We start from the raw sequence: 21,743 nt of genomic DNA on the forward strand, positions 1-21,743 counted from the left end.
GATCCCGGGTCTCAAACCCACAACATATCCCAGCATTCAGTGCATGAACACAACTACGGTAGAACAGGAAGGTCAACACGTCCAAAACACGTCACCTGAATGAGATCCTACTCCGGAGCATCCAGAGACAGTGGAGAGGAAAATCCAGAGACTGGACTGAACCGGTCAAGCTGGCCAGGAGCTGGTCATACTGGTAGACTAGCCTGGTGAAGCTGGTCATGCTGATGCCGATCCCAGGATGGAGGATGATGTCCACGCCCCCATGGAGAACGAGGAGGTCGAGGAGAAGCTGCGAGAGCTGCTGGAGGCAATGTTGGAGGTGCTCTCTCGAGTCGTCCAGATGTGCAAGCAGAGGCTGCGGAGGCTGCAGGAGCAGCTCGCTGAAGAGGTTTCTGCTCAGATAAAAATACAATAAAAACATAATAAAAATATAATAAAAATATAATAAAAATACAATAAAAATATAATAAAAATATAATAAAAATTTCATAAAAATATAATAAAAATACAAAAAAATATAATAAAAATACAAAAATATATAATAAAAATATAATAAAAATACAATAAAAATATAATAAAAATTTAATAAAAATATAATAAAAATATAATAAAAATACAATACAAATTTATTTAAAATATAATAAAAATACAATAAAAATATAATAAAAATACAATAAAATATAATAAAAATATAATAAAAATACAATAAAAATGTAATACAAATATAATAAAAATATAATAAAAATATAATAAAATATAATAAAAATGTAATATAAATAGAATAAAAATAGAATAAAAATGTAGCTCACCTTCAACTGAACATTTAAGCAGCCTATCAGTAGAACAACTGAAGCTTGTGTGGCTGAAACACCGTATCTCAATCATCAGAAAGGGTGTCCACATACTTTTGTCCATCAAATGGACTTTAAACCTATTGTTTCTGTTTCTTCACTGACTAAAAAAATCCATATCAGCTGGTAACAGCTGCTTTCAGATGATCTAAGCTGGACCTTGATGGTCAAGGTGGGTGAAAAAGCTGGTGGTCCAGGGGGAAACGCCCCGGTAATGCTGGTAAACCAGCTGGTCCAGCAGCTTACTTAGCTCCTGACCAGCACGGCATCACATGGTTCTTTTTGGGAGGGACGGTTTAGAGGGTCTATCAGTGAGACCGAGGTGGTTGACCAGTTTGGTCCGGCTGGTCATACTGATGGACCAGAGCAGCTTAAATATCTCAGCACCTTTTCCCTCTCCTCCTTCACCTCCTTCTCCTCTCTCACCACCTTTAATAAAATAATACACCATCAGAAATCATCTAGAATGTGGTCTAATATTATTATTATTATTATTATTATTATTATTATTATTAACATTATTATTATTATTATTATTATTATTATTAACATTATTATTATTAACATTATTATTATTATTATTAATATTATTATTATTACTAGATTTTTTTTTTTTTTTTTTTTTTAATGTAGGACTGAGTTTACCCTGACACTTAATTTTAAGGTGGAAAGTATTTTAAGGTAGTACTGAGTTTACACTAACATGGAATTTTAAGGTGGAACGTATTTTAAGGTAGTACTGAGTTTACACTAACACTGAATTTTAAGGTGGAACATATTTTAAGGTAGTACTGAGTTTACCCTGACACTGAATTTTAAGGTGGAACGTATTTTAAGGTAGTACTGAGTTTATCCTGACACTGAATGAATTTTAAGTTGGAACTTCTTTAAAAGTAGTACTGAGTTAACACTGATATTGAATTTTAAGGTGGAACATCTTTTAAGGTAGTACTGAGTTCACCCTGACACTGAATTTTAAGGTGGAACTTCTTTTAAGCTAGTACTGAGTTTACACTGATGCTGAATTTTAAGGTGGAACTTCTTTTAAGGTAGTACTGAGTTTACACTGATGCTGAATTTTAAGGTGGAACTTCTTTTAAGGTAGTACTGAGTTTATGTTAAGGTGTATCTTCAAGTAACCACTTGAGATACCTAAGCAAAAACATAGTAACCACCTGTGACACCTTAGCAACCACCAAGCAACACCATAGCAACCACCCAGCAATGCTATAGCAACAACCTGTGACACTATAGCACCTACTTGTGACACCATAACAAACACCTAGGAACACCATAAAAACACCTGGGACACCATAGCAACCACCTAGCAACATCATAGCAAACACCTGTCAACTCCATAGGAACAACCTGAGACACCATAGCAACCTCCTAGCAACCCCATTGCAACCACCTAGCAACACCATACCAACGACCTGGGACAACATAGCAACCACCTAGCAACAACATAACATCCACCTGGAACAACATAGCAAACACCTAGCAACACCATAGCAACCACCAAGCAAAACAATAGCAACCACATGGGACACCATACCAACGACCTGGGACAACATAGCAACCACCTAGCAACATCTCAGCAACCAAAAAATAAGTTTGATCTCATCAATCATTAATAACCATTTTAATTTAACTTCATTCTTCATTTTTTAATTATTTTTTTTACATTTATTTATTTATTTATTTATTTATTTTTATACAGCTTGTTCATTATTATGGACGCATTAGTTGCCAAGAAACTCAAATTCTAAAGGGAAAACCTGAGCGTCCCCTTTATTAATTCTTAATTATTATTATTATTATTATTAATAATAAATAAGATTTTTAGATTTTTCACCTGAACAGGTAGTTGGAGACCTTTCTGAATCAATGTGAATAAAAACAGGTGACTGAACAGCTGTAATGTAAAGCTTTAAACACAGCTGGTCCAGGTGTGGCTTTGAGAACATGGCCTCTGCAGCGCAGTGGTTCAAGGTTTTCAGGCTCCCCCTGCTGGCCTCAGCAGGTATTGCACATGGCTTAGTCTAAACAGGCCTGGCCGTGTTCAATCAACTCAGCCGTACTATCACTGCAAGTGAGGTCATGTGCTGCTTAAGTAAGGGAAAGGGGCACATCCAGTCGTATACAGTCAACAAGGGGACTGAGCTCAGGGACCCGAGTCTTCCACTTCCTCCATTGTGATGTCATACTGATGATGTCACAGAGCCTATAAAAGGGGGGGGTTCTCCCCCAGTGGCTCAGTCCGAATTCAGCAGCGAGACGGAACATTTCTACGTTGCTTTCCTAACTGCTTCTCCATGGAGACAGGAGGAGTGGTAAACATGGAGGCAGATGAGGCAGGTGGAGTTCTGAGAAGCCTGGGCTACGAGGTGGTGTACAACCTCGGGGAAGGAGGCTTCGGCACGGTGAAACTGGCCACATCACAGAGGCACCGCAAACACGTGGCCATTAAAATCATGGATCGCAGGAAGGAATCATCAGATTTCGCCTGGAAGCAGTTGCCCCGGGAACTCGCCATCCTAAAGAGAGTGAGGCACCCTCACATCATTCAGGTGCACGAAAGTTTCGACATGCCCAACGGACAGGTCTTCATTGTGATGGAGGTAGCCGCAACCGACCTCCTTCACGAGATCAAGGCGCTCCGACGCCTCCCCGTTAACCAGGCCAGGATGTGGTTCTCCCAGATCGTCGATGCTGTGGGCTATCTTCACCAGCAGGACATCGCCCACCGAGACCTGAAATGCGAGAACGTCCTGCTGAGCGCTGATGGTCAGGTCAAACTGACCGACTTTGGCTTGGGCTGCTTTGTAAGAGGCTACCCTTCCCTCAGCCAGACTTACTGTGGCACTCGCTGCTACTGCGCTCCTGAGGTGCTTCTCAACAGGCCCTACGATCCCCTGAAGAGTGACGTCTGGAGCCTGGGCGTGATCCTGTACGTGATGGTCACCGGCTTCTTGCCCTTCAGTTCAGACCCTCACTGTTCTCTCACACAGCTCCAGCGCAAAGCTGTGGAGTATCCGTGTGGGGTCGCGGTGGAGGAGCCCTGTCGGGCCTTCATTTCTTACATGCTGCGTTTCAATCCCTTCACCCGGCCTTCGGTGAGAAACGTGGCGAACCACCCTTGGATGCAGGCCAGGCAGGAGCAGTAAGTAGAGCGCTGTGCTGGAACTCCAGCGTCGCGTCCTTTTGATAATCCATGTATTATTTATTACTGTTTTTATTGATCCTTTATTGATTGATTAGCTATAGTAAATAAATGGCTTTTCACAAAGCAGCATTTCTCAATGGGACAGTGGGACAGTTTGCTACAATCACCTGTATTTTCATCAACAGGAACAGGAGCGACTCTGCAAATTCATCCGTCCCCGAGTCTGAAAGCTCTCCGGAGGTGCAAGTGTGTGAAACTGCAGGGGAACACAGTGGAGAACGCAGTGAGGACAGCGAGGACCAGGACCTGGATTGGAGCAGCCTGTCCTCATCCAGCGGTCTCCTCTCCTCCACAACCAACACCTATGAGCAGAGCGTCATCCAGCGTTCGGAGGAAAACCCACGGTAAGTTTGTCTGCTTGATTATTTCTTACACAGTCAGTCTGGCAACACTGTCACTAAGGACACACACACTTGGTGAAGTGTCCATATTACGCCATGATAAAGATCACTCAAGGTTTAGACGTAGCTACTGTACAGAATCAGCTCACTAACAATGCCTACATCTCCCCATTGCTTCTGCAGGGCCCCCAGAGTCATCGGCAGATTCGTCGTGACCGTCGTTGACGAGGGCAGCAGTTCCCACCCACACCCAGTCGACCCAGTCCAGGAAGACGGTAGTGGCAGTAGAGCTGGTGCAGAGGTTGTCAGGGAGGAGTCCGGCTGCTGTGACTGTAGTCCGCTTTGTGCTGCAGTTAAAAGGGCAGCTAAGAAATATGTGGCAGCACCGATCCTCAGAGTCTCACGATCACTTCGAGGGAGGATGAGGAAGCTCTTCCGAGGGAACTCTGCCAAGTGAGCCTGGAGGAGTGAGTCCAGACTGAACCTAGACGAGATCCATGGTGAATTTGCAGCAGTGGGGGAGTGACTGGAACCGAACCGAAACCGAACCGAAACCGAACCGAACCGAACTGAACCGAACCGAACCGAACTGAACCGAACCGAACCGTGTGTGTGTGTGAGTGTGTGTTTGTGTGTGAGTGAGTGTGTGTGTGTGTGTGTGTGTGTGTGAGTGTGTGTTTGTGTGTGAGTGAGTGTGTGTGTGTGTGTGAGCGTGTGTGTGTGTGTGTGAGTGTGTGTGTGTGAGTGTGTGTGTGTGTGTGTGTGTGTGTCTTTGAGCAATAATAAAGTGCTGCTCTACCTTACTGATGTGTTCTGGATGTTTCTGTTTTCTACTGAAAGTAAAACCTAGATATTGATCGTCTCTCTTCATCTTTATGATGAGTCTGAAGATTAAACTCACATTAGATCACTTTGAAGAAAAAGAAGATCATAATACACTAATAATAATAATAATACACTAATAATAATAATAATAATACACTAATAATAATAATAATAATAATACACTAATAATAATAATAATAATAATACACTAATAATAATAATACACTAATAAAAATAATAATAATAATAATACACTGATAATAATAATAATACACTAATAAAATAATAATAATAATAATACACTAATAATAATAATAATAATACACTAAAAATAATAATAATAATAATAATAATGACAACTAAGGCAGGACTGAGCCAAAATAACAAACCAGAGATCTGGGAGGAAAACAGGACGCTGGGTGGGGAAAGCCAAGGCGACTGAGCAGTGCTCGGAAGGGACAAGGGGATGAGGAGAACCGAGGACCACAAGCCGAGCTTCAGACAGGCCACATCAAACAAAACCAACAGAGGAACAAGAGAGGAGAACAAGGACCCCCGGACCCCCGGACCCCCGGTCAGAGTTACACACTAATCATCAGAATAATAATCCCAATAAAACTGATAATACCACTGCTGCAGGTCAGGACTACACTTCAAACCAACACACACACACTCACACACACACACACACTCTACCTACTAGTTAGCCAAGAGCCCCTCAGTTACCTAACCTGGAGTGGGGGGCAGTCGGGAGGGTTAAGGGCCTTGCTCGAGGGCCCAACAGTGGCAGCTTGTGGATCCCGGGTCTCAAACCCACAACATATCCCAGCATTCAGTGCATGAACACAACTACGGTAGAACAGGAAGGTCAACACGTCCAAAACACGTCACCTGAATGAGATCCTACTCCGGAGCATCCAGAGACAGTGGAGAGGAAAATCCAGAGACTGGACTGAACCGGTCAAGCTGGCCAGGAGCTGGTCATACTGGTAGACTAGCCTGGTGAAGCTGGTCATGCTGATGCCGATCCCAGGATGGAGGATGATGTCCACGCCCCCATGGAGAACGAGGAGGTCGAGGAGAAGCTGCGAGAGCTGCTGGAGGCAATGTTGGAGGTACTCTCTCGAGTCATCCAGATGTGCAAGCAGAGGTTGCGGAGGCTGCAGGAGCAGCTCGCTGAAGAGGTTTCTGCTCAGACAAAAATACAATAAAAACATAATAAAAATATAATAAAAATATAATAAAAATACAATAAAAATACAATAAAAATATAATAAAAATTTCATAAAAATATAATAAAAATACAAAAAAATATAATAAAAATACAAAAATATATAATAAAAATACAAAAAAATATAATAAAAATATAATAAAAAAACAATAAAAATATAATTAAAATAGAATAACAATATAATAAAAATTTAATAAAAATATAATTAAAATATAATAAAAATACAATACAAATTTAATTAAAATATAATAAAAATACAATAAAAATACAATAAAAATATAATAAAAATACAATAAAATATAATAAAAATATAATAAAAATACAATAAAAATTTAATACAAATATAATAAAAATATAATAAAAATATAATAAAAATAGAATAAAATATAATACAAATGTAATAAAAATAGAATAAAAATAGAATAAAAATGTAGCTCACCTTCAACTGAACATTTAAGCAGCCTATCAGTAGAACAACTGAAGCTTGTGTGGCTGAAACACCGTATCTCAATCATCAGAAAGGGTGTCCACATACTTTTGTCCATCAAATGGACTTTAAACCTATTGTTTCTGTTTCTTCACTGACTAAAAAAATCCATATCAGCTGGTAACAGCTGCTTTCAGATGATCTAAGCTGGACCTTGATGGTCAAGGTGGGTGAAAAAGCTGGTGGTCCAGGGGGAAACGCCCCGGTAATGCTGGTAAACCAGCTGGTCCAGCAGCTTACTTAGCTCCTGACCAGCACGGCATCACATGGTTCTTTTTGGGAGGGACGGTGGTTGGCTGTAGTTAAGGCTGGTGGTGGTGGTTGGCTGTAGGTGAGATTGGTGGAGGATGGCTGTAGTTAAGGCTGGTGGTGGTGGTTGGCTGTAGGTGAGATTGGTGGAGGATGGCTGTAGTTAAGGCTGGTGGTGGTGGTTGGCTGTAGGTGAGATTGGTGGAGGATGGCTGTAGTTAAGGCTGGTGGTGGTGGTTGGCTGTAGGTGAGATTGGTGGAGGATGGCTGTAGTTAAGGCTGGTGGTGGTGGTTGGCTGTAGGTGAGATTGGTGGAGGATGGCTGTAGTTAAGGCTGGTGGTGGTGGTTGGCTGTAGGTGAGATTGGTGGAGGATGGCTGTAGTTAAGGCTGGTGGTGGTGGTTGGCTGTAGGTGAGATTGGTGGAGGATGGCTGTAGTTAAGGCTGGTGGTGGTGGTTGGCTGTAGTTAAGGCTGGTGGTGGTGGTTGGCTGTAGTTAAGGCTGGTGATGGTGGTTGGCTGTAGGTGAGATTGGTGGAGGATGGCTGTAGTTAAGGCTGGTGGTGGTGGTTGGCTGTAGGTGAGATTGGTGGAGGATGGCTGTAGTTAAGGCTGGTGGTGGTGGTTGGCTGTAGTTAAGGCTGGTGGTGGTGGTTGGCTGTAGTTAAGGCTGGTGATGGTGGTTGGCTGTAGGTGAGATTGGTGGAGGATGGCTGTAGTTAAGGCTGGTGGTGGTGGTTGGCTGTAGTTAAGGCTGGTGGTGGTGGTTGCCTGTAGTTAAGGCTGGTGATGGTGGTGGGTGTACTTGAGACTGGTGGTGGTGGTTGGCTGTAGTTGAGACTGGTGGTGGTGGTTGGCTGTAGGTGAGACTGGTGGTGGTGGTTGGCTGTAGTTAAGGCTGGTGGTGGTGGTGGGTGTAGTTAAGGCTGGTGGTGGTGGTTGGCTGTAGTTAAGGCTGGTGGTGGTGGTGGGTGTAGTTAAGGCTGGTGGTGGTGGTGGGTGTACTTGAGACTGGTGGTGGTGGTAGTTAAGGCTGGTGGTGGTGGTGGGTGTAGTTAAGGCTGGTGGTGGTGGTTAGCTGTAGTTAAGGCTGGTGGTGGTGGTGGGTGTAGTTAAGGCTGGTGGTGGTGGGTGTAGTTAAGGCTGGTGGTGGTGGGTGGCTGTAAGTGAGACTGCTCTACCAGATGTGGGAGCACCATCAGAGGAGCTTTAAGCTGCATCCATTGCTGACAGATGTGCAAATGCACACACACACACACACACACACACACACATAGCTTGTCTAGTCCCTGTAGAGAAGTACTGCCAATAGAATAGGACTCCCTGGAGCAGATAAGCATGAACCTATGGGCACCATGCTGCCTAATACTAGTAGTGGGCTAGAGGGGTAAAAAGCCCCCCTGCATTGAGCTGTGGAGCAGTGGAAGAACTGTGTTCTCTGGAATGATGGTGGAGGAGCTCCATCCAGTACTTCTGATTGGATGAGCTGGTCGGTTGGGGATGATGAGGTGGGGTGGTGGTCATCATCCATCATCCTGACCTCACTAACGCTCTCCAAAAAAAGTATTTTCACATAAAGCAATGAATGAGCTGGTGTCCCAATACTTCTGTCCAAATAGAGTACATGGTCCCAGCTAGCAGGAAAAGGGGGCTGACTGTGCTTAAAGAAGACACTGGACTGAATTAAGGAAGCTGTGTGGAAGCTGTTGCCCCTCTCAGAGGGAAAGGACTCAGGGCTCAGGACTGGAATTTGCGACCCCCAGGCCGTAGCGGTAGTGGGTTCGAGCGCTGAGCCACTCGGAGCTTTGGCTTTACAGTCTGTTGCACTTATAAACATTTCTATTCATAAACATCTATATCTATCAGGCTGAAGTGTCTGATGGGTAATGTGTATGTATGAAAGGCTTAGTACTTTGGGTACTAAATAAGGACGGTGTCATGATTGGGAGCAGACCTCTGATGAAGTACCAACATGGTAGTTGAGCGCCCTCTTGTGGGCATATTAAAAGAATACAGCAGAATTCCTGATGAACCAGTCTAATACCTGTAGAAGTTACTTCAGGCTTCTTTTCTACTCTGATAAATGGTTCAAGTGTTCTTCCCGTTGAGTTTGCAACCATACGTACTCTCCCCTCCCACTGCACGCCATACATACATATATATATAAATAAATATAATAAACACTATAATCTACACAAAATTTATTCACATTTTTTAGGCTGATTTGGGAACAGCAGGAATTTGTGAAATTATTTGAATTATTTAAAGTAACATATAATATTTTACTGCTAAGTTTGGTCTCATTAATCATTAATAACCATTTTAATTTAACTTAATTCTTCACTTTTTTATTATTTATTTATTTATTTATTTTTATACAGCTTGTTCATTATTATGGACGCATTAGTTGCCTAGAAACTCAAATTCTAAAGGGAAAACCTGAGCGTCCCATTTATTAATTCTTAATTATTATTATTATTATTATTATTAATAATAAATAAGATTTTTCGATTTTCCACCTGAACAGGTAGTTGGAGACCTTTCTGAATCAATGTGAATAAAAACAGGTGACTGAACAGCTGTAATGTAAAGCTTTAAACACAGCTGGTCCAGGTGTGGCTTTGAGAACACGGCCTCTGCAGCGCAGTGGTACGAGGATTTCAGGCTCCCCCTGCTGGCCTCAGCAGGTATTGCACATGGCTTAGTCTAAACAGGCCTGGCCGTGTTCAATCAACTCAGCCGTACTATCACTGCAAGTGGGGTCATGTGCTGCTTAAGTAAGGGAAAGGGGCACATCCAGTCGTATACAGTCAACAAGGGGACTGAGCTCAGGGACCCGAGTCTTCCACTTCCTCCATTGTGATGTCATACTGATGATGTCACAGAGCCTATAAAAGGGGGGGTTCTCCCCCAGTGGCTAAGTCCGAATTCAGCAGCGAGACGGAACATTTCTACGTTGCTTTCCTAACTGCTTCTCCATGGAGACAGGAGGAGTGGTAAACATGGAGGCAGATGAGGCAGGTGGAGTTCTGAGAAGCCTGGGCTACGAGGTGGTGTACAACCTCGGGGAAGGAGGCTTCGGCACGGTGAAACTGGCCACATCACAGAGGCACCGCAAACACGTGGCCATTAAAATCATGGATCGCAGGAAGGAATCATCAGATTTCGCCTGGAAGCAGTTGCCCCGGGAACTCGCCATCCTAAAGAGAGTGAGGCACCCTCACATCATTCAGGTGCACGAAAGTTTCGACATGCCCAACGGACAGGTCTTCATTGTGATGGAGGTAGCCGCAACCGACCTCCTTCACGAGATCAAGGCGCTCCGACGCCTCCCCGTTAACCAGGCCAGGATGTGGTTCTCCCAGATCGTCGATGCCGTGGGCTATCTTCACCAGCAGGACATCGCCCACCGAGACCTGAAATGCGAGAACGTCCTGCTGAGCGCTGATGGTCAGGTCAAACTGACCGACTTTGGCTTGGGCTGCTTTGTAAGAGGCTACCCTTCCCTCAGCCAGACTTACTGTGGCACTCGCTGCTACTGCGCTCCTGAGGTGCTTCTCAACAGGCCCTACGATCCCCTGAAGAGTGACGTCTGGAGCCTGGGCGTCATCCTGTACGTGATGGTCACCGGCTTCTTCCCCTTCAGTTCAGACCCTCACTGTTCTCTCACACAGCTCCAGCGCAAAGCTGCGGAGTATCCGTGTGGGGTCGCGGTGGAGGAGCCCTGTCGGGCCTTCATTTCTTACATGCTGCGTTTCAATCCCTTCACCCGGCCTTCGGTGAGAAACGTGGCGAACCACCCTTGGATGCAGGCCAGGCAGGAGCAGTAAGTAGAGCGCTGTGCTGGAACTCCAGCGTCGCGTCCTTTTGATAATCCATGTATTATTTATTACTGTTTTTATTGATCCTTTATTGATTGATTAGCTATAGTAAATAAATGGCTTTTCACAAAGCAGCATTTCTCAATGGGACAGTGGGACAGTTTGCTACAATCACCTGTATTTTCATCAACAGGAACAGGAGCGACTCTGCAAATTCATCCGTCCCCGAGTCTGAAAGCTCTCCGGAGGTGCAAGTGTGTGAAACTGCAGGGGAACACAGTGGAGAACGCAGTGAGGACAGCGAGGACCAGGACCTGGATTGGAGCAGCCTGTCCTCATCCAGCGGTCTCCTCTCCTCCACAACCAACACCTATGAGCAGAGCGTCATCCAGCGTTCGGAGGAAAACCCACGGTAAGTTTGTCTGCTTGATTATTTCTTACACAGTCAGTCTGGCAACACTGTCACTAAGGACACACACACTTGGTGAAGTGTCCATATTACGCCATGATAAAGATCACTCAAGGTTTAGACGTAGCTACTGTACAGAATCAGCTCACTAACAATGCCTACATCTCCCCATTGCTTCTGCAGGGCCCCCAGAGTCATCGGCAGATTCGTCGTGACCGTCGTTGACGAGGGCAGCAGTTCCCACCCACACCCAGTCCAGGAAGACGGTAGTGGCAGTAGAGCTGGTGCAGAGGTTGTCGGGGAGGAGTCCGGCTGCTGTGACTGTAGTCCGCTTTGTGCTGCAGTTAAAAGGGCAGCTAAGAAATATGTGGCAGCACCGATCCTCAGAGTCTCACGATCACTTCGAGGGAGGATGAGGAAGCTCTTCCGAGGGAACTCTGCCAAGTGAGCCTGGAGGAGTGAGTCCAGACTGAACCTAGACGAGATCCATGGTGAATTTGCAGCAGTGGGGGAGTGACTGGAACCGAACCGAAACCGAACCGAACCGAACTGAACCGAACCGAACCGAACTGAACCGAATCGAACCGTGTGTGTGTGAGTGTGTGTGTGTGTGTGTGTGTGAGTGTGTGTGTGAGTGTGTGAGTGTGTGTGTGTGAGTGAGTGTGTGTGTGTGTGTGTGTGTGTGTGTGTGTCTTTGAGCAATAATAAAGTGCTGCTCTACCTTACTGATGTGTTCTGGATGTTTCTGTTTTCTACTGAAAGTAAAACCTAGATATTGATCGTCTCTCTTCATCTTTATGATGAGTCTGAGGATTAAACTCACATTAGATCACTTTGAAGAAAAAGAAGATCATAATACATTAATAATAATAATAATAATAATACACTAATAATAATAATACATTAATAATAATAATAATAATACACTAATAATAATACACTAATAATAATAATACATTAATAATAATAATAATAATAATAATAATAATACCCTAATAATAATAATACACTAATAATAATAATAATAATACACTAATAATAATAATAATAATAATACACTAATAATAATAATACACTAATAATAATAATAATACAGTAATAATAATAATAATAATGACATCTAAGGCAGGACTGAGCCAAAATAACAAACCAGGGATCTGGGAGGAAAACAGGACGCTGGGTGGGGAAAGCCAAGGCGACTGAGCAGTGCTCGGAAGGGACAAGGGGATGAGGAGAACCGAGGACCACAAGCCGAGCTTCAGACAGGCCACATCAAACAAAACCAACAGAGGAACAATAGAGGAGAACAAGGACCCCCGGACCCCCGGACCCCCGGTCAGAGTTACACACTAATCATCAGAATAATAATCCCAATAAAACTGATAATACCACTGCTGCAGGTCAGGACTACACTTCAAACCAACACACACACACTCACACACACACACACACTCTACCTACTAGTTAGCCAAGAGCCCCTCAGTTACCTAACCTGGAGTGGGGGGCAGTCGGGAGGGTTAAGGGCCTTGCTCGAGGGCCCAACAGTGGCAGCTTGTGGATCCCGGGTCTCAAACCCACAACATATCCCAGCATTCAGTGCATGAACACAACTACGGTAGAACAGGAAGGTCAACACGTCCAAAACACGTCACCTGAATGAGATCCAACTCCGGAGCATCCAGAGACAGTGGAGAGGAAAATCCAGAGACTGGACTGAACCGGTCAAGCTGGCCAGGAGCTGGTCATACTGGTAGACTAGCCTGGTGAAGCTGGTCATGCTGATGCCGATCCCAGGATGGAGGATGATGTCCACGCCCACATGGAGAACGAGGAGGTCGAGGAGAAGCTGCGAGAGCTGCTGGAGGCAATATTGGAGGTGCTCTCTCGACTCATCCAGATGTGCAAGCAGAGGCTGCGGAGGCTGCAGGAGCAGCTCGCTGAAGAGGTTTCTGCTCAGATAAAAATACAATAAAAACATAATAAAAATATAATAAAAATATAATAAAAATACAATAAAATACAATAAAAATATAATAAAAATTTCATAAAAATATAATGAAAATATAAAAAAACAATAAAAATATAATTAAAATAGAATAACAATATAATAAAAATATAATAAAAATATAATAAAATATAATAAAAATACAATAAAAATATAATAAAAATTTAATAAAAATATAATAAAAATATAATAAAAATACAATACAAATTTAATTAAAATATAATAAAAATACAATAAAAATATAATAAAAATACAATAAAAATATAATAAAAATATAATAAAAATACAATAAAAATTTTATACAAATATAATAAAAATATAATAAAAATAGAATAAAAATAGAATAAAATATAATAAAAATGTAATAAAAATAGAATAAAAATAGAATAAAAATGTAGCTCACCTTCAACTGAACATTTAAGCAGCCTATCAGTAGAACAACTGAAGCTTGTGTGGCTGAAACACGGTATCTCAATCATCAGAAAGGGTGTCCACATACTTTTGTCCATCAAATGGACTTTAAACCTATTGTTTCTGTTTCTTCACTGACTAAAAAAATCCATATCAGCTGGTAACAGCTGCTTTCAGATGATCTAAGCTGGACCTTGATGGTCAAGGTGGGTGAAAAAGCTGGTGGTCCAGGGGGAAACGCCCCGGTAATGCTGGTAAACCAGCTGGTCCAGCAGCTTACTTAGCTCCTGACCCGCACGGCATCACATGGTTCTTTTTGGGAGGGACGGTTTAGAGGGTCTATCAGTGAGACCGAGGTGGTTGACCAGTTTGGTCCGGCTGGTCATACTGATGGACCAGAGCAGCTTAAATATCTCAGCACCTTTTCCCTCTCCTCCTTCACCTCCTTCTCCTCTCTCACCACCTTTAATAAAATAATACACCATCAGAAATCATCTAGAATGTGGTCTAATATTATTATTATTATTATTATTATTATTAACATTATTATTAATAATATTATTATTATTATTATTATTATTATTAATATTATTATTATGAGTTGCTAAATACCCCGAACACTCATCAGCTCAGACGGCTAACCTGCACTGACAGGCAGCAGAGGACATCAACAGGGCGCTCGCGCTGGAGCTTCAGGACCCCAGGAGAGACCGCTAGCTAAGTGGCTACAGGACAAGTAGGTTGGCTGTAGGTGAGATTGGTGGAGGATGGCTGTAGTTAAGGCTGGTGGTGGTGGTTGGCTGTAGGTGAGATTGGTGGAGGATGGCTGTAGTTAAGGCTGGTGGTGGAGGATGGCTGTAGTTAAGGCTGGTGGTGGTGGTTGGCTGTAGGTGAGATTGGTGGAGGTTGGCTGTAGTTAAGGCTGGTGGTGGTGGTTGGCTGTAGTTAAGGCTGGTGATGGTGGTGGGTGTACTTGAGACTGGTGGTGGTGGTAGTTAAGGCTGGTGGTGGCGGTGGGTGTAGTTAAGGCTGGTGGTGGTGGTTGGCTGTAGTTAAGGCTGGTGGTGGTGGTTGGCTGTAGGTGAGATTGGTGGAGGATGGCTGTAGTTAAGGCTGGTGGTGGTGGTTGGCTGTAGTTAAGGCTGGTGGTGGTGGTTGGCTGTAGTTAAGGCTGGTGATGGTGGTGGGTGTACTTGAGACTGGTGGTGGTGGTTGGCTGTAGGTGAGACTGGTGGTGGTGGTTGGCTGTAGTTAAGGCTGGTGGTGGTGGTGGGTGTAGTTAAGGCTGGTGGTGGTGGTTGGCTGTAGTTAAGGCTGGTGGTGGTGGTGGGTGTAGTTAAGGCTGGTGGTGGTGGTGGGTGTAGTTAAGGCTGGTGGTGGTGGTTGGCTGTAGTTAAGGCTGGTGGTGGTGGTGGGTGTAGTTAAGGCTGGTGGTGGTGGTGGGTGTAGTTAAGGCTGGTGGTGGTGGTTGGCTGTAGTTAAGGCTGGTGGTGGTGGTTGGCTGTAGTTAAGGCTGGTGGTGGTGGTGGGTGTAGTTAAGGCTGGTGGTGGTGGGTGTAGTTAAGGCTGGTGGTGGTGGTGGGTGTAGTTAAGGCTGGTGGTGGTGGGTGGCTGTAAGTGAGACTGCTCTACCAGATGTGGGAGCACCATCAGAGGAGCTTTAAGCTGCATCCATTGCTGACACAGATGTGCAAATGCACACACACACACACACACACACACACACACACACACACACACACATAGCTTGTCTAGGCCCTGTAGAGAAGTACTGCCAATAGAATAGGACTCCCTGGAGCAGATAAGCATGAACCTATGGGCACCATGCTGCCTAATACTAGCAGTGGGCTAGAGGGGTAAAAAGCCCCCCTGCATTGAGCTGTGGAGCAGTGGAGGAACTGTGTTCTCTGGAATGATGGTGGAGGAGCTCCATCCAGTACTTCTGATTGGATGAGCTGGTCGGTTGGGGATGATGAGGTGGGGTGGTGGTCATCATCCATCATCCTGACCTCACTAACGCTCTCCAAAAAAAGTATTTTCACATAAAGCAATGAATGAGCTGGTGTCCCAATACTTCTGTCCAAATAGAGTACATGGTCCCAGCTAGCAGGAAAAGGGGGCTGACTGTGCTTAAAGAAGACACTGGACTGAATTAAGGAAGCTGTGTGGAAGCTGTTGCCCCTCTCAGAGGGAAAGGACTCAGGGCTCAGGACTGGAATTTGCGACCCCCAGGCCGTAGCGGTAGTGGGTTCGAGCGCTGAGCCACTCGGAGCTTTGGCTTTACAGTCTGTTGCACTTATAAACATTTCTATTCATAAACATCTATATCTATCAGGCTGAAGTGTCTGATGGGTAATGTGTATGTATGAAAGGCTTAGTACTTTGGGTACTAAATAAGGACGGTGTCATGATTGGGAGCAGACCTCTGATGAAGTACCAACATGGTAGTTGAGCGCCCTCTTGTGGGCATATTAAAAGAATACAGCAGAATTCCTGATGAACCAGTCTAATACCTGTAGAAGTTACTTCAGGCTTCTTTTCTACTCTGATAAATGGTTCAAGTGTTCTTCCCATTGTGTTTGCAACCATACGTACTCTCCCCTCCCATTGCACGCCATACATACATATATATATATATATATATATAAATATAAATAAATATAATAAACACTATAATCTACACAAAATTTATTCACATTTTTTAGGCTGATTTGCGAACAGCAGGAATTTGTGAAATTATTTGAATTATTTAAAGTAACATATAATATTTTACTGCTAAGTTTGTTCTCATTAATCATTAATAACCATTTAAACATTTTTTTTTTAATTTAATTTAACTTCATTCTTCACTTTTTTATTATTTTTTTACATTTATTTATTTATTTATTTATTTTTATACAGCTTGTTCATTATTATGGACGCATTATTTGCCTAGAAACTCAAATTCTAAAGGAAAAACCTGAGCGTCCCCTTTATTAATTCTTAATTATTATTATTATTATTATTATTATTATTAATAATAAATAAGATTTTTCGATTTTCCACCTGAACAGGTAGTTGGAGACCTTTCTGAATCAATGTGAATAAAAACAGGTGACTGAACAGCTGTAATGTAAAGCTTTAAACACAGCTGGTCCAGGTGTGGCTTTGAGAACACGGCCTCTGCACGGCAGTGGTACGAGGTTTTCAGGCTCCCCCTGCTGGCCTCAGCAGGTATTGCACATGGCTTAGTCTAAACAGGCCTGGCCGTGTTCAATCAACTCAGCCGTACTATCACTGCAAGTGAGGTCATGTGCTGCTTAAGTAAGGGAAAGGGGCACATCCAGTCGTATACAGTCAACAAGGGGACTGAGCTCAGGGACCCGAGTCTTCCACTTCCTCCATTGTGATGTCATACTGATGATGTCACAGAGCCTATAAAAGGGGGGGGTTCTCCCCCAGTGGCTCAGTCCGAATTCAGCAGCGAGACGGAACATTTCTACGTTGCTTTCCTAACTGCTTCTCCATGGAGACAGGAGGAGTGGTAAACATGGAGGCAGATGAGGCAGGTGGAGTTCTGAGAAGCCTGGGCTACGAGGTGGTGTACAACCTCGGGGAAGGAGGCTTCGGCACGGTGAAACTGGCCACATCACAGAGGCACCGCAAACACGTGGCCATTAAAATCATGGATCGCAGGAAGGAATCATCAGATTTCGCCTGGAAGCAGTTGCCCCGGGAACTCGCCATCCTAAAGAGAGTGAGGCACCCTCACATCATTCAGGTGCACGAAAGTTTCGACATGCCCAACGGACAGGTCTTCATTGTGATGGAGGTAGCCGCAACCGACCTCCTTCACGAGATCAAGGCGCTCCGACGCCTCCCCGTTAACCAGGCCAGGATGTGGTTCTCCCAGATCGTCGATGCCGTGGGCTATCTTCACCAGCAGGACATCGCCCACCGAGACCTGAAATGCGAGAACGTCCTGCTGAGCGCTGATGGTCAGGTCAAACTGACCGACTTTGGCTTGGGCTGCTTTGTAAGAGGCTACCCTTCCCTCAGCCAGACTTACTGTGGCACTCGCTGCTACTGCGCTCCTGAGGTGCTTCTCAACAGGCCCTACGATCCCCTGAAGAGTGACGTCTGGAGCCTGGGCGTCATCCTGTACGTGATGGTCACCGGCTTCTTGCCCTTCAGTTCAGACCCTCACTGTTCTCTCACACAGCTCCAGCGCAAAGCTGCGGAGTATCCGTGTGGGGTCGCGGTGGAGGAGCCCTGTCGGGCCTTCATTTCTTACATGCTGCGTTTCAATCCCTTCACCCGGCCTTCGGTGAGAAACGTGGCGAACCACCCTTGGATGCAGGCCAGGCAGGAGCAGTAAGTAGAGCGCTGTGCTGGAACTCCAGCGTCGCGTCCTTTTGATAATCCATGTATTATTTATTACTGTTTTTATTGATCCTTTATTGATTGATTAGCTATAGTAAATAAATGGCTTTTCACAAAGCAGCATTTCTCAATGGGACAGTGGGACAGTTTGCTACAATCACCTGTATTTTCATCAACAGGAACAGGAGCGACTCTGCAAATTCATCCGTCCCCGAGTCTGAAAGCTCTCCGGAGGTGCAAGTGTGTGAAACTGCAGGGGAACACAGTGGAGAACGCAGTGAGGACAGCGAGGACCAGGACCTGGATTGGAGCAGCCTGTCCTCATCCAGCGGTCTCCTCTCCTCCACAACCAACACCTATGAGCAGAGCGTCATCCAGCGTTCGGAGGAAAACCCACGGTAAGTTTGTCTGCTTGATTATTTCTTACACAGTCAGTCTGGCAACACTGTCACTAAGGACACACACACTTGGTGAAGTGTCCATATTACGCCATGATAAAGATCACTCAAGGTTTAGACGTAGCTACTGTACAGAATCAGCTCACTAACAATGCCTACATCTCCCCATTGCTTCTGCAGGGCCCCCAGAGTCATCGGCAGATTCGTCGTGACCGTCGTTGACGAGGGCAGCAGTTCCCACCCACACCCAGTCGACCCAGTCCAGGAAGACGGTAGTGGCAGTAGAGCTGGTGCAGAGGTTGTCGGGGAGGAGTCCGGCTGCTGTGACTGTAGTCCGCTTTGTGCTGCAGTTAAAAGGGCAGCTAAGAAATATGTGGCAGCACCGATCCTCAGAGTCTCACGATCACTTCGAGGGAGGATGAGGAAGCTCTTCCGAGGGAACTCTGCCAAGTGAGCCTGGAGGAGTGAGTCCAGACTGAACCTAGACGAGATCCATGGTGAATTTGCAGCAGTGGGGGAGTGACTGGAACCGAACCGAAACCGAACCGAACCGAACAGAACCGAACCGAACCGAACCGAACCGAACCGAACCGAAACCGAACCGAACCGAACTGAAACGAACCGAACCGAACCGAACCGTGTGTGTGTGTGTGTGTGAGTGTGTGTGTGTGTGTGTGTGTGTGTGTGAGTGTGTGTGTGTGAGTGTGTGTGTGTGTGTGTGTGTCTTTGAGCAATAATAAAGTGCTGCTCTACCTTACTGATGTGTTCTGGATGTTTCTGTTTTCTACTGAAAGTAAAACCTAGATATTGATCGTCTCTCTTCATCTTTATGATGAGTCTGAGGATTAAACTCACATTAGATCACTTTGAAGAAACAGAAGATCATAATACACTAATAATAATAATAATACATTAATAATAATAATAATAATACACTAATAATAATAAACTAATAATAATAATACCAATACACTAATAATAATAATAATAAGACACTACTACTACTAATAATACATTAATAATAATAATAATACACTAATAATAATGAACTAATAATAATAATAATAACAATACACTAATAATAATAATACATTAATCATAATAATACACTAATAATAATAATAATACACTAATAATAATAATAACAATACACTAATAATAATAATAATAATAATAATGACAACTAAGGCAGGACTGAGCCAAAATAACAAACCAGAGATCTGGGAGGAAAACAGGACGCTGGGTGGGGAAAGCCAAGGCGACTGAGCAGTGCTCGGAAGGGACAAGGGGATGAGGAGAACCGAGGACCACAAGCCGAGCTTCAGACAGGCCACATCAAACAAAACCAACAAAGGAACAAGAGAGGAGAACAAGGACCCCCGGACCCCCGGTCAGAGTTACACACTAATCATCAGAATAATAATCCCAATAAAACTGATAATACCACTGCTGCAGGTCAGGACTACACTTCAAACCAACACACACACACTCACACACACACACACACACACACACACACACACTCTACCTACTAGTTAGCCAAGAGCCCCTCAGTTACCTAACCTGGAGTGGGGGGCAGTCGGGAGGGTTAAGGGCCTTGCTCGAGGGCCCAACAGTGGCAGCTTGTGGATCCCGGGTCTCAAACCCACAACATATCCCAGCATTCAGTGCATGAACACAACTACGGTAGAACAGGAAGGTCAACACGTCCAAAACACGTCACCTGAATGAGATCCTACTCCGGAGCATCCAGAGACAGTGGAGAGGAAAATCCAGAGACTGGACTGAACCGGTCAAGCTGGCCAGGAGCTGGTCATACTGGTAGACTAGCCTGGTGAAGCTGGTCATGCTGATGCCGATCCCAGGATGGAGGATGATGTCCACGCCCCCATGGAGAACGAGGAGGTCGAGGAGAAGCTGCGAGAGCTGCTGGAGGCAATGTTGGAGGTGCTCTCTCGAGTCATCCAGATGTGCAAGCAGAGGCTGCGGAGGCTGCAGGAGCAGCTCGCTGAAGAGGTTTCTGCTCAGATAAAAATACAATAAAAACATAATAAAAATATAATAAAAATATAATAAAAATACAAAAAAATATAATAAAAATATAATAAAAATACAAAAAAATATAATACAAATATAATAAAATATAATAAAAATACAATAAAAATAGAATAAAAATATAAAAATACAATAAAAATTTAATAAAAATATAATAAAAATATAATAAAAATATAATAAAAATAGAATAAAATATAATAAAAATTTAATAAAAATACAATAAAAATACAATAAAAATTTAATAAAAATATAATAAACATAGAATAAAAATATAATAAAAATACAATAAAAATAGAATAAAATATAATAAAAATGTAATAAAAATGTAATAAAAATAGAATAAAAATGTAGCTCACCTTCAACTGAACATTTAAGCAGCCTATCAGTAGAACAACTGAAGCTTGTGTGGATGAAACACCGTATCTCAATCATCAGAAAGGGTGTCCACATACTTTTGTCCATCAAATGGACTTTAAACCTATTGTTTCTGTTTCTTCACTGACTAAAAAAATCCATATCAGCTGGTAATAGCTGCTTTCAGATGATCTAAGCTGGACCTTGATGGTCAAGGTGGGTGAAAAAGCTGGTGGTCCAGGGGGAAACGCCCCGGTAATGCTGGTAAACCAGCTGGTCCAGCAGCTTACTTAGCTCCTGACCAGCACGGCATCACATGGTTCTTTTTGGGAGGGACGGTTTAGAGGGTCTATCAGTGAGACCGAGGTGGTTGACCAGTTTGGTCCGGCTGGAGCTTCAGGACCCCAGGAGAGGCCGCTAGCTAAGTGGCTACAGGACAAGCTAACTGTAACTAGCTGCCAGCTGAAAACACACAAACAGGGGATTTTAAACACAGCTTAAAGTTTCCTCCAGCAGTTTATCATCCTCAGATCACAACAGTCCACGCTAATCTAACCCGAACCCACAGCGCCGGAACACAGTCTGGTCCTAAACCAGCTTATTTCCCCTCTGCACCTGAAACTCACACACTGACTCCACCTGCTGGTCACAGAGGTGAACTACAAGCCTGAAGATCTCAGCTGCTTTTATTATTATTATTATTATTGTTATTAATATT

General features: G+C 43.7%; 3 protein-coding genes across 3 annotated transcripts; all 3 read left to right on the forward strand.

Annotated features, from left to right (window-relative positions):
• The first annotated feature begins 3,190 nt into the window (after positions 1–3,190).
• LOC140543621 (testis-specific serine/threonine-protein kinase 6-like) lies at positions 3,191–4,018 on the forward strand. The gene has a single exon (XM_072666724.1). It carries the CDS (start codon positions 3,191–3,193, stop codon positions 4,016–4,018), a length of 828 nt encoding a protein of 275 aa, XP_072522825.1.
• Positions 4,019–10,212: 6,194 nt separating this feature from the next.
• LOC140543622 (testis-specific serine/threonine-protein kinase 6-like) lies at positions 10,213–11,040 on the forward strand. Its single transcript, XM_072666725.1, has one exon. It carries the CDS (start codon positions 10,213–10,215, stop codon positions 11,038–11,040), a length of 828 nt encoding a protein of 275 aa, XP_072522826.1.
• A 6,345-nt stretch (positions 11,041–17,385) lies between these two features.
• LOC140544374 (testis-specific serine/threonine-protein kinase 6-like) lies at positions 17,386–18,213 on the forward strand. The gene has a single exon (XM_072667894.1). It carries the CDS (start codon positions 17,386–17,388, stop codon positions 18,211–18,213), a length of 828 nt encoding a protein of 275 aa, XP_072523995.1.
• Positions 18,214–21,743: the final 3,530 nt, after the last annotated feature.

The sequence above is a fragment of the Salminus brasiliensis genome, chromosome 22 (genome assembly GCF_030463535.1).
Source record: "Salminus brasiliensis chromosome 22, fSalBra1.hap2, whole genome shotgun sequence".
Taxonomy (NCBI): domain Eukaryota; kingdom Metazoa; phylum Chordata; class Actinopteri; order Characiformes; family Bryconidae; genus Salminus; species Salminus brasiliensis.

Bases quoted from the DNA above. Each gene is read 5' to 3' on its own strand.
- LOC140543621 (XM_072666724.1), top strand. From the start codon at position 3,191: ATGGAGGCAGATGAGGCAGGTGGAGTTCTGAGAAGCCTGGGCTACGAG.
- LOC140543622 (XM_072666725.1), top strand. From the start codon at position 10,213: ATGGAGGCAGATGAGGCAGGTGGAGTTCTGAGAAGCCTGGGCTACGAG.
- LOC140544374 (XM_072667894.1), top strand. From the start codon at position 17,386: ATGGAGGCAGATGAGGCAGGTGGAGTTCTGAGAAGCCTGGGCTACGAG.